General features: G+C 38.9%; 1 protein-coding gene across 2 annotated transcripts; it reads right to left on the bottom strand.

The window, feature by feature from the left end:
* Positions 1-78: 78 nt before the first annotated feature.
* LOC131234411 (shaggy-related protein kinase epsilon) lies at positions 79-6,529 on the bottom strand. 2 transcript variants are annotated; one of them, XM_058231263.1, is made up of 13 exons: positions 6,359-6,529; positions 5,275-5,476; positions 5,072-5,164; positions 3,804-3,863; positions 3,368-3,640; positions 2,285-2,359; positions 2,157-2,213; positions 1,466-1,606; positions 1,306-1,356; positions 1,113-1,208; positions 940-1,023; positions 658-760; positions 79-579 (listed from the first exon to the last, which is right to left on the bottom strand). In XM_058231263.1, exons 2-13 carry the CDS (start codon positions 5,386-5,388, stop codon positions 497-499), a joined length of 1,230 nt encoding a protein of 409 aa, XP_058087246.1. In that variant the 5' UTR covers positions 5,389-5,476; positions 6,359-6,529; the 3' UTR covers positions 79-496. The 2 variants fall into 2 exon arrangements, with proteins under 2 accessions (XP_058087246.1, XP_058087247.1); XM_058231264.1 differs by lacking the exon at positions 3,368-3,640.
* Positions 6,530-12,479: the final 5,950 nt, after the last annotated feature.

Raw genomic sequence — 12,479 nt, forward strand, 5'->3', positions numbered from 1 at the left:
ATATAAAAGGAAAAAGAAGATTTTCATGATAGCCCAATGCAGATTGCATCTCAGTAAAGTAGAATCATGCTGCATGAATGATCCTTCATATATATGCATGCATTTATAAATGTACCTGTGTTTTCCATGGTCTTCATTTGGACAAAACAAGTCAACAGGCACACAGTGAGGAAATACAGCAACAGAAAAGGATGAAGCTACATAAGTTTACCTGAGATGTCCAAGTTGAGAAGAGAACGGGGGATCCAATTTGTTCAACGATCATAGCAATGAAGGGAAACATTAGAACACAACTCCCCCTTAAGTTCCCTTTCAAAGTCAGAAGACTAACAACATGGGATTAAGGATAAAACCAGAAGCTTCCACATACACTGTTTGCAGGTAGGAAACAAAAACAAGGAAAAACAAACGGGGTTCTGCATTGCTTCAAACTACGTGAAGGAAAATATGATACACTTGCACAACCACCAAGCATACCTTTACATGATGTGCCTATCTAGAAACCAAGAAAGGGGCATTGCTTCCGAGCATGCTCAGGTATCAGCCTTGCTAGGAGCTCCAGAGACGCTCCTTTGAGCTCTGCAAAGGGTCAGCAAAAGTGAGAGAGGTTGGGTGGGAATGAATAAGTGAGGATGCGGTCGAGTTTATATAACAAACCTTGGGGTTTAAAGTTGAAGAGTGGAGGCAAGGGGCGTCCGTTAGGGAGCCGTGTATTAGGGTCACGGAGCTCATCAAAAAATGGATGGATAAGGGCCTCTAACTACAATTAATAAAAAGAAATAAAATATCATTAGATTATTGCATGACAAATAAAACAGCAGTAACATAAAATATCCACTGACAATAAACAGGATTATGGGATTTGGCAAGTTCAGATAGAAGAAATCAGTATGAGCACTAAAGATAAAATCAAAAAGGTAATATTAAAAAAATACTCACGGCAGTGCACCGAAGATTTGGGGAGTACTGAAGAAGTCTTGAGACAAGATCTACTGCTTCTGGAGGCATGCGCTTGTGGAATATCTAGAACATTAAAAGAAAAGAACAGAAACTTATTTACTATGCAACTGGTGAAAATGCTGAAAGGTCAACATAGGGTTCAGGGAGCTGACCTTATGCCATGGATGAGCCTTGATCTGAGGGAATTTAAACTCTGTGTAGTTTGGATTCATACATTTGATTTCTTCTCGAGTAGGTGTACCCAGAACCTGCAGACACAGGCAAAATGAACTTGTAATATTTCCTGAAGATAGCAACATTCTCATCCAATAGTATAAGTAGTGCATGGACTCCAAAAACACTTACCTTGATTATCTCTACAAGTTGGTCAACTCCACTCTCTCCAGGGAAGAGAGGCTAGCAAATTTTGCAAGGCCGGAAAAAGAAAAAGAAAAAAGATGAGTCTTTATTTTTGACATTATCTATACCAAGTGCATTGAAGCATTTTTTCCAGCATGCAGCAAACCTGTCCAAGAAGCAATTCAGCTAGGACACAGCCCACAGACCAAATGTCAATTGCCGTTGTGTATTCTGTTGCCCCAAATATGAGTTCAGGTGCTCGATAATAACGAGAGCAAATATATGATATATTCGGCTCGCCTTTGACCTGATATCAACATGGCCCGAGAAGTCACGAATTGCCAGAAAGAGTAAAAAAACAAAGGTTTGCTTGAAAAGAAATGAAGAATTACAATGATCATCAAAATGATGAAAACACATGCATATATACAAAGGAAATTATCTATGCAGGGGATTTATGCTGCTTCTGCAAAGTGGGAAATTCTTCTTCGATTCTCAACCACTTGCATAGTTTCCTTTGTGTGATGCACACTTCATCTTTTCATTTTAAGAGCCACTACTTACAACTCAGTACGGAACCATACAAACACAGATAAAAATAATAAACACAAAGAACCACACAAATACCAATAAAAGTAATACAACGTAAAGAACCACACAAATTCCATAAAGGTACATTGCAGATTGACTACCAAACAGTAGCAATTGCAGACTGAAAAAGAATTCACAATTCAAGTACACAAATTCAAAAAAAAAAGTTTGAATAGAACTTCTGCCTTCTATCTCAGCCTTATAAATATAACATGTTGGTGAGAAATGACAATGAACTTTAACATATAAGCAACAGGATACCATACCAGCACTTTTGCACTTCCAAAATCACATAATTTGAGCTGATGTGTATGAGGATTAACCTGCACAAATGGAGGATTAAGCAGGCAGAATGGATAGTAAAATAGAATATTTCTAAGCTTTCGATACAAACCAGTAGATTCTGTGGCTTAATGTCCCTGTGGCAAACACCTATGCCCCCATGAATATATGCCAATGCTCTACAGATCTGCCATTGTTTTTTGGAGTTAGATTACCTTCTCAGAAACAAAAGATTGATCACTACATGTTGAATGTTAGTAATTGACTTAAGTCTCCCTTCTCAGCAATCATCCAGTACCTCAAATTATAGACAAAACTCACCAACAAATGTTTTCTGGAACGTAAACTCAATCTTATTTAAAGGAAGGAAAACCTACGACACAGGCAAGGGGAAATGAGGAACTGCATGAGTGACCCTCGCGTCACTCGGTCACCAAGGTCAAAACTAACGTTTTAATCATAACCAAAATCAATAGAAGTACTTCAATAATAATTGAATGAAGCAAAAAAAACAAAAAAAAACCTACTGAAACTTTGTATCAAACAGCAGTCTTATATTTTAGAATTCGCAAGAAAAGATTCCCTAGAAGTGGGATAAGTCTGGCTTCGAAGGTGTCGGCTTTTGGTTGGTTAGTTAGTTGGAAGGGGAAAGGTGTTGATGGTGGACAACCTCAGAAGTGTACAATGATTATCCCCAACATATGGCTTCTGTGCACAGCGGATACCGAGTCAGCTAATCCTCTTTTCACTCATTGCCAGTTTGAATCTCAGATTTGGTCAGGTTTTCTAAGACACTTTCATGTTCTGTGGGTGATGCCAAATTCTGAGGATGATCTCCTTGCAGCTTGGAATGGGGTGGGTCTTTGGAAGCAAGACAAGGCTTTGTGGAGGCTTAGTTTGCTTGCAGTTTTTTGGGCTTTATGGGCCAAAAGAATTGGGAAATGTTTTTGTAATATTAACAATAGTGTGGATAGTGTTGGGTAGGGCTATGGATTTAGTTGCTGAGTGGGCTTCTTGTATAAATGGGGTTAAGGGATTGTATTTTTCCTTTTTAGTTGATATTGCACTTTTTTGGCACCTCTAAATAAAATTTGTTGTTATCTCCCACAAAAAAAAAAAAAAAAACTTTGAAGTCGCTATGACCATTCTCGTATAAATTAATGAAAAGAAGCGGTACAGGTAGACAATAACAGACCTGAAATGTATATAGTTTGACATATATTAGAGGCATACGCTGATTTGCCCTGCTGTAGTGTTTTGCCACACGGTAAACTGTCTCAGGTACATATTCAAGAACCAAATTGAGATAGAGCTCATCTTTATCCGTCGTTGAAAAGAAACAGTGCTTCAGAGAGACAACATTGGGGTGATCAAGAAGGCGCATTGTTTGCAACTCTCGGTTCTTATACCTCTTATCCTGCAAAACCTTCTTGATTGCTACAGTCTCTTCTGTTTCTATGCACTTGGCCTGTAAATTAAAAAAATATATAAAAACGGGGCTGGTGGCGTTGAGGCTGCGCAGTTACAAATTTTACATTGATTTGGAAGGGCAAATTTCATAAACAGTTAAAGAGTATGAAACATCAATCTAACAAATACAAATCAGTGTGAATCAGAGTGGAAGAGATCACCTGAAATACAATTCCAAATGATCCATGCCCAACCACACGCTCCGCCATGTAACTTATAGTCTGACAAACAAATCACAGTACATTTTAGCATACAAGCTATTGCTACCTGAAACAGGTAGTTCCATTGTCGGAATAATCTATGTACTTCAACAGTTTATAAATATATGTTTCATTTGCAAATGTTCTACCTTTAAGTTAACAGTGTATGCATGGGAAAGAAAAATGACATAGAGAATCATGGAATATGATTAGAAACAAAATTGTGTAGCAACACATTTTATTCCTACTTTCATTGTCTAGTATATAATGCTTTCTTCACCCTTCTTATCAATGGAGGTATTTTATCTGTGAGATCCTAAAATTTGAACTGAGGATAACAAATAAACAGTAGCATGAAGAGGAAAAAGTAGTGCAAAACTGAACTACTTTAATTCATCCCCACTGAGATATGGAATTCAAGACTAACTGGAAATGCCACTGTACTAGTGATTACCTGGCTAACAAGTAGCTCCAGAACTTGTTTCATGAAAATGTGATGACAGGAAATTGGAAGAAGCAGCAAGATCATTAGTTTCTTCAAACACATCAACCAACCTACTCAGAATAAAACAAGCACCATCTACTTTCTGTTCTAGTGGTTGATATTTTCCATTCAAAAAAGTTCTATCTCATTCTACATTAGAGCAAAAGTGACACTGATAGAGCGATCATAACCATCCAATTAATGGATATCAAAAAAGTTTTTTTTTTTTTTTTAAGTGATCCAAATTCCATCGGTAAAATCTGATGCTATTATCATCTTTTGGTATAATGTCTGGGACATGCTCTATCCACAATTAGGTAAGTTATTTGGACAGTTCAGATTGCTGTACCAACAATGCCACATGTATGGTTAAAGGGTTCCATTATTCCCAAAACGGTGCCAGACTATCACAGGTGTCTATTTCTTTTAAAGGTAGGCAGAGATGTTTTACATTGATTCCTGTTTCTTTTCTCATTTGCATCTTCTTTCCAAGCTTTTCTTCTCTTTGATATTTTATTGCGTCTTCCCATCTTGCTTTCCCTTAGAAAAGCCTCTCTTTTTTTCCTTCTTAACAATTACAAGGAAAAACAGCCATTTTGACATCACTGCACTTTTTTTTTCTGGAGTAACATCTGGGAAAATACACTCCTGTCTTTGCAATCCTAGAAATTGGATGTTTTCCATCGTTTTATATGGTGGAGTTCATCATTCCAAGCTAATAACAAACACAACTAACAAGATATACCTGCTTGGGTTGGCCATTTCTACCGCCAATTGTTGTTACAATTATATGCCCCGTCTCAGTCCCATTTCCATCAACAACTGTTGCTTCCATTTCCTACCAGAAGATAACTATTCGTCAAATAAAAGAACATAAAACTGCCACAACAGAAGAAAGAATCAAACAACATGTTGTTGTGCCCAAGTTGAAAGAAGCAAGAGATTCACCTTATCATCCCTGATCTTCATCTCATTAATTTCCTCTGGCAACTTATCGACAGAAATTGTACTGCCAATGGATTTTCCAACAGTCGAAGGAGGCACAGTACCCGCAGAAGCCATATGTTGTAATAACTCGGTGCTGTATTCTGAGCTTTAAGTCTTAACAGCTTGGGACCCTTTTAATAAAGAAACAAGCTAATTTTTCAACCTGAATATGCAAGAATAGATCAGCAATAATCTGGCAGTTGACCTAGCACAGCTGTTCTTTTTCTTTTTTTAATTGTTATTTTAGCAGCTAAAATTCCTCAGTGCAATATAGCTTTAAAGAGTGAAGACTATGTAGTAGCTCATTTTCCCATATCATTTTTAGGTGCGGTTGTAATTGTATCCTGTTTCTCTTAATACTCTATTACAAATGAAGTACATGTCTTCTTCACTGACAATTTTACATGCAGGCACTCATATTGAATTATGCATATATGTGGCATATAGGTTGACACCAGCCAACCTTATAAGGTCATGACACCATTTTCTTTAAACCTTGATTCACACACACAATGACAAGAGAATCTCACCAAAACACTTAGAATGAAACACGGAACAACAAAAATGGCTCAAATCGCATACGTTAACTAAGAGGAACTTAATCATGACATGATGCCTCCAGACAATCACAGTAACGTTTGTAGAAGATATTATCAGTGTGATTCAGTATACATTCCACTCAATTCAAGAGCCTACTCACTAACTTAATCAACTCAGCACCAAATTCGCATACTTCACCTCAAGCAACAAACAACCAAAATCCACTGCTGCATAAAACAGCGAAACCATTTTACATATTTTCTTATCCAAGAACTGACCATTAACCACACCTATCAAACTAACAAAAACAAAAACAAAAAAACCCCAATCTTTACCGCATTGTACAGTGCACACGAATGCAAATCGCAATATAACAAGCAAAATATGCAAAAGAAAACAGCAAAAAAGTCAGAAATTTCCTTAAATCTAACCTAAAAAATCAGAAATCAACCCAGAAATAACGAATCTAAAGTGGAAAGTAGAAATGAGGTGGAGATCGGACTACCTTCTGTTAGAAAATCGCTGCGATTTCCGCCCCGTGAGCTGAAATCGGAGCTTTTCTCCATGAACCGGAGCCCTAGAAAGTAGAAACCAATCCTCTTTTGCGCAGAGAGAGAGAGAGAGAGAGAGAGAGAGAGATCGATCTTCGTGTCGTCTACGTTTTGACTAAATCTCTGTACTGGACGCTCTGCTCGCATTTTTATATTCTGCTGAAGCAGAGCGGAACTCAGACGGGTTATTGAATTCAATTGACAGGTGGTTTTCACGTCCGCACGCAGGGAAGGAGCGAGTCTGGTTGACACGTGTCCGTAAATGATTGAAAAAAGCCTGAGTCACGTTGCTGACTCGATGAGCTCGCGCCGGGTTTTATTATTTTATGGCGCAGGCGAGGACGCGGACCGTATTTTGTGTAGGAGAAAAGATGAAATGACGAAAAAGCCCCCGGATCTAGCGAATTGGCAAGGGACGCCAATCTCCTGCCCCTGGAAGCCCACCCTCATGTCTATAGGACATCCACACCGTCAATTGGTTTCGCCAGATCATGCTAAGGACGTCAGCTCAGAAATTAGGCAGATAGAAAAGCAAGGCGCCAACCTTATGAAAGATGACCACATTTTAAATTTTCTTGAGGCCCACCGTGATGTTTATATCCCATCCAACCCGTTCATAAGATCAGTCGCACCAGGATGAAGTTAAAATACAAATATGAGCATCATCCAAAAATTTGATGGGGCACAGGGGTATTTAAATGGTGCATCCTATGAGTACTTTTTCCTGTGTGTGTCCCAATTGATTTTTGGATCTGCTTGATTTTTATGTTCACGTTCTAAAATGATCAGATGCAGTTGGTGGATGGAGTGGATATAACAAAGACATCATTGTGAGCCCCACTAAGCATTAAGGAAATTGGTCCACATATAAAACCAGAGTGTTAGGGTATTTAAGTCATTAGCAAAATTCCTCTGCATTTGGTGCAGTTGAAACGTCACTCTCTGAGGAGTGTCAGTTCTCCGCACAAGGTGATTAGTGAAAGATCTGCCTACAATGAAGGTGGGATCATTTTATTTACAAAATTTTAGTAATAAAGTTAATAATTTAATCGCTCTTATATTATGCACACGTTTATTATATATACCGGAACATGTGTGACCATCGATGTTTAAACACCTACATATATCACATGTACCACCATTAATTTTCGAATGCCTCACACTTCTTATGTTAATTAGTGTGCACAAGTGGCATAATGCCACTTATTTTATAAACTATCATAAGGTCTCTATATGTTCTACCACTCTTTGTTTAGCTGCTTGACAAAAATGACACGATAGAGATAGTCCACCACTTCATGACATTCATAATATTTGACAATGAAATGAATCATATGATATGAAATTTCACACATGTAATGTAGGTCAAGAAGACAAGAATAATACAATGATGTTTGAGATTTGTGGCAAGGTTAAAGCGTATGGTATGCCAACTTTTTTTTATAGTTTGCATCCTTTGGTATAATGAACTAGTACAGAAAGCTCCTGATGCACTATTCCCAAAATACAACACCCAATGATCAAATTCACAAAGTATGCAAACATTGTAAGAATCCTGGCACCACTCAGCACTTATTCCTCAAAAGAAAAAAAAAAATCCGAACATTAGAAAAAACAGCTATGTTGCTTGAGAGAATGATAAGTAATTCATTAAATGCAATGGGATCTGATCGAAACTTAATAGATGTGCAAAATAAAGTATACTTTGATAAGAGTCTATTGAGCATGATTAAAACAAAATTAGCATCATCTACAGGCTTGCCGACAAATATGAGTCTATCCCCAATAAGTTTGATATTGAGGAGGTATTCAGCATCAGTTAATGCCCCTTTTTTTATTGACTGAAGTTGTAACCTCGATTACATGGTGTGGAATTCAGAGAGAGCTGAGAAGTGTCATTCTATAGTTTCCCATGCAAATTGAGATGTTAGACTACTGACCATATAGGGTGGAATGCTTTATGACAGTATAGCATTTTTACAACTCGATAGATTCCGATCTTAAAGCCATCATTCATCATTTCATATTGACAATCGTGGAGATTTTTCTGTCAAACATGATGAGAAAATTAATCTTGGCAAAAGTGTGTGTCATCAATATGGTGGAAGAGTTCAAGTACTTATGAAAAATTTAATTTCCAAATAGGATAGTTATTTTGGTATAGTTTTACGGAAAATACGGTAGAGATGTTGGCGATAATAAATGATGAGGATGACACCATTGATGATAAAGAAGATTGCATTGATAAACGGAAGTCACTGGCTCTAATTTCATAGACCAATGTAACACTCATACATATATGTATGAAATAGGTTATGAAGGAGAAGTATATTTCCCTCTTTTACAACAACAAGCTCTTAGATCAATAGCAATTCATTCTTAAGGGATCCATGTCCATGGTTAATTATATCATCAAGTTTGACGAGTATATGATGCGATGCAACATACAAGAGGACTTATTAGCCACCCTTTCGAGCTTCAACAAGAGCTTATTCCTCATGTCATTGATATCCTTGAACACGCCTATCAGGATACCCTTGAGCACGCCTATCCAGTAAGCGACCATGTGGTGGTTTACATTAGGCCAAAGTGCTTTCCTCGTGGAACCATTAAGAAACTACATGCTCCTAGTGTGAGACCTTATAAAATATTGAAATAAATTGGTTCTAATGCGTACTTTATAAATCTTCCACATGCAATAGTGATTAGTTATACATGTCATATGGAAGACCCTGTGTCTTATACAGGTTCTCGGCGATAGTTACTAGCATTTCACATAACCATCACAGTGATCTAGATATATCCCATGACCCATAGCCTTTACCTGACCTGTCTTCCCAGCTTTTGCCTCCCTTGCCACCCATACCTGAGAAGAGATTATCTTGGATGATCAAGTAGTTTCTCCACGCCAAGGAGGGTTTCAGAAGTTCCTCATATAGTAGAAGAACATGTCAACATCATATAGTACTTGAATCACAAAGATAGAAATTTAAGACATTGATCCAGACTTACGTGAATGGTACTGAAACTTTATTTCACTAGAGGCAAAAAAATTTCAGCCAAAAAAAGTTGACAGGGACATTACATTATGAACACCATTGTGCACATATCATGGGAAGGTTCAAGCCCATCAGTCATATGCACTATTCCATGGTGGGCCTAGGGCTTAAAATTTAGGTCAATCCGTGGCTTGTGTGGGCCACACCACATACAAAAGTTGAGAGGGGTTACCCTCCATTAAAACATTCATAATCATTTGTTGGGCCCACTTAGATGTGGTTCACAAATCCAGCCCATCCATTGTGTGTGTCCCACTTAGATGAGGGGTTAGACCAAGTTTCAGACGCATTCAAATTTTAGGTGGGCCCCACCAAGTGCTTTTATATGTTTTAGGCATGTCTTCACATGATTTTAGATGGTATGTCCCACATTAGTTCTGTATACGGATGATTTTTAGGATATCCCATAATTTAAAAGAGACCCATCAAATGCACGGTGTTAATGTTCAACACGCATCATAGTGAGGCCCACGCAGCTCGACCTCATGAGAAGTTCCCATGAGCTTGATGGCATAGAACCTTTTTCCATATATATATATATATATATATTACGTAAGATGACATATATGATAAAAATCTTTATAGAGTTTTTGTTGCTGGATTCTTGGCTAGCTTGTTAGCTATACATGATTAATGATATATACATGATTTCCATGACCATGTGGCCTTCTCCATGTAATGAGATGTACACTGTTGTTTCCACAATCGTGTAGACTTCTCCATGTGAGATATGTTGGGGGCCATTATACAAAACCTTAGGATCTAGCCTCCCAAAAACACTAGAATTATAGGATCATAAAGCATTGAAATAAATCAAAGCACAAATCACACAACACAAGAGATTTTTACGTGAAAAACCCTCAAAGAAGTAAAAACCACGGGACCTCGTCCAGATCAACAATCCATTATGGAGTAGAACGTTACAACCGATCATAAGCACACACCGCTTGGATTAAACTTTCTTCACTTACGCAGGAGTGGATAAATAATAAAAGAATGAAGAAAAATGGAGAGATCTCACCGATCATGAGGACGTAGAAGTGCTGAGACGTCGACTACGAAAACTCCCTTCCACAAGCTTCATCTCTCCCCCTTTCTCTCTCTCTCTCTCTCTCTCTCTCTCACCTTGGTCATGAAAACCCTTAACACAATAGCTTTAGAAAGCCTTCTCAATGCCCTAGAAAAGCCCTAGGGACCCCTATTTATAGTTTATGCAACTCCCTTCCGCACCATGACGAAAATCGCCTCAAAGTTTCACAGTCCGCACAAAATTCGGACATGAATTTGCATAACCTCGACTGGTCGAGCAGAGTCCTCGACCGGTCAAACAGACCCTCGACCAGTTGAACAGACTCCTCAACTGGTCAAGCAGTATAGAGGAATAAATTCAATTGGTCGCTGGACTTTGAGTCGAGCGCCACCCTCGACCGGTCGAGTGCTTACTCGACCGGTCGAGCTTGAGGAGAAAAATTCTCATCAAATCTCCTCCTTTTCGACTCAGGAGGAATCTACCTTCTTCAAGTCAGTCTGGTTTCTATAAACCTCAAACTTACCCTTAAACAAAGCCTTAGTCATCATGTCTGACCCATTATCGTCCCTGTGGACTTTCTCAAGCTATAACACCTTCTGTTCCAAGGTATCCCTGATTCAGTGATACCGAATCTCTATGTGCTTCGACTTGGAATGCTGACTTGGATTCTTTCTCAAGTATATAGCACTTTGACTATCGCAATAGACCACGTGTTGCTCATGCTTCAGGCTAAGCTCCTGTAGGAACCTCTTCATCCAAAACATCTCTTTACATGCCTCTGTGATGGCAATGTACTCGGCCTTTATTGTCGACAATGCTATGACCTTCTGTAGCTTGCTCTGCTAAGAAACTACTCCCCCTGCAAATGTGAATATGAACCCCAATGTAGACTTCTTGGAGTCTATATCACCTGTCATATCTGCATCTGTGTAGCCATCTAACACATGCTTTCCGTCACCATAGTATAGGGTTAACCTGGATGAGCCTCTTACATACCGTAGTATCCATTTCACCATATCATAGGTGTGGTTCTTATGCAAGAATCTCATCTCCTTTTGTAAAGCTTTTAACCACTCCCTTTTATATTCATCGGCTAAGGCCTCAGAATAATCTTCTGACTCTCCTCCATCAGTAAGCATAATGTACTCATGCGGCGAGTACCTCATGAACGGCTATCTGTCCCCTAGATGACCTCCTCACCTGTGACTTAACAGGTGGATCAAGTGGGGGCTGCTCTCCCGGTTCATCTTCTATAAAAACTCCCTCGTCCTCTACACATTACTATACTTTCTTGTCATCAGGCACCACAGAAGGAATAACCGGATCCATGTCATCTAACTCACCTGAACTAGGCTGGTTCTTCTCTGGCTTACCAATGTCTTCTATACACTGATCTTCAAAGAAAACCACATCTCTACTCCTGACGAACTTCTTCTCGGTTGAATCCTACAATCTGTAACCAAACTTTTCACATTATCGTACCCTAAGAACATACACTGTCTGATCTTCATATCGAGCTTGGACTTCTCGTCCTTTGGTACGTGAACGGATGCCCTATATCCAAACACCCTGAGATGACTGTACGATAGATCTTGTCCAGTCCACACCTTCTCGAGTACTTCTTCATTCAACGGGGCTGATGGAGACCTGTTTATCAAATATACTGTCATGTGCATTACTTCTCCCCAGAGCGTCTTGGGCAAATTCGCATGGGATAACATGCATCTGATTCTCTCTGCAGTGGTGCGATTCATTCGCTCAGCTACACCATTATGCCAGGGGGCCTTGGGAACCGTCTGTTCATACCGTATACCTAAGGACTTACAATACTCATGAAAGTCACCGATGTATTCACTACCATTGTCAGTGCGGATGCACTTCAATGATCTACTTGTCTCTCTCTCTCTCTCGACCATAGCATTAAACAATTTAAACATACCAAAGACCTCGTCCTTGGATTTCAAAGCATAAACTCAAACCCTCCTA

Source organism: Magnolia sinica, chromosome 19 (genome assembly GCF_029962835.1).
Source record: "Magnolia sinica isolate HGM2019 chromosome 19, MsV1, whole genome shotgun sequence".
NCBI lineage: Eukaryota > Viridiplantae > Streptophyta > Magnoliopsida > Magnoliales > Magnoliaceae > Magnolia > Magnolia sinica.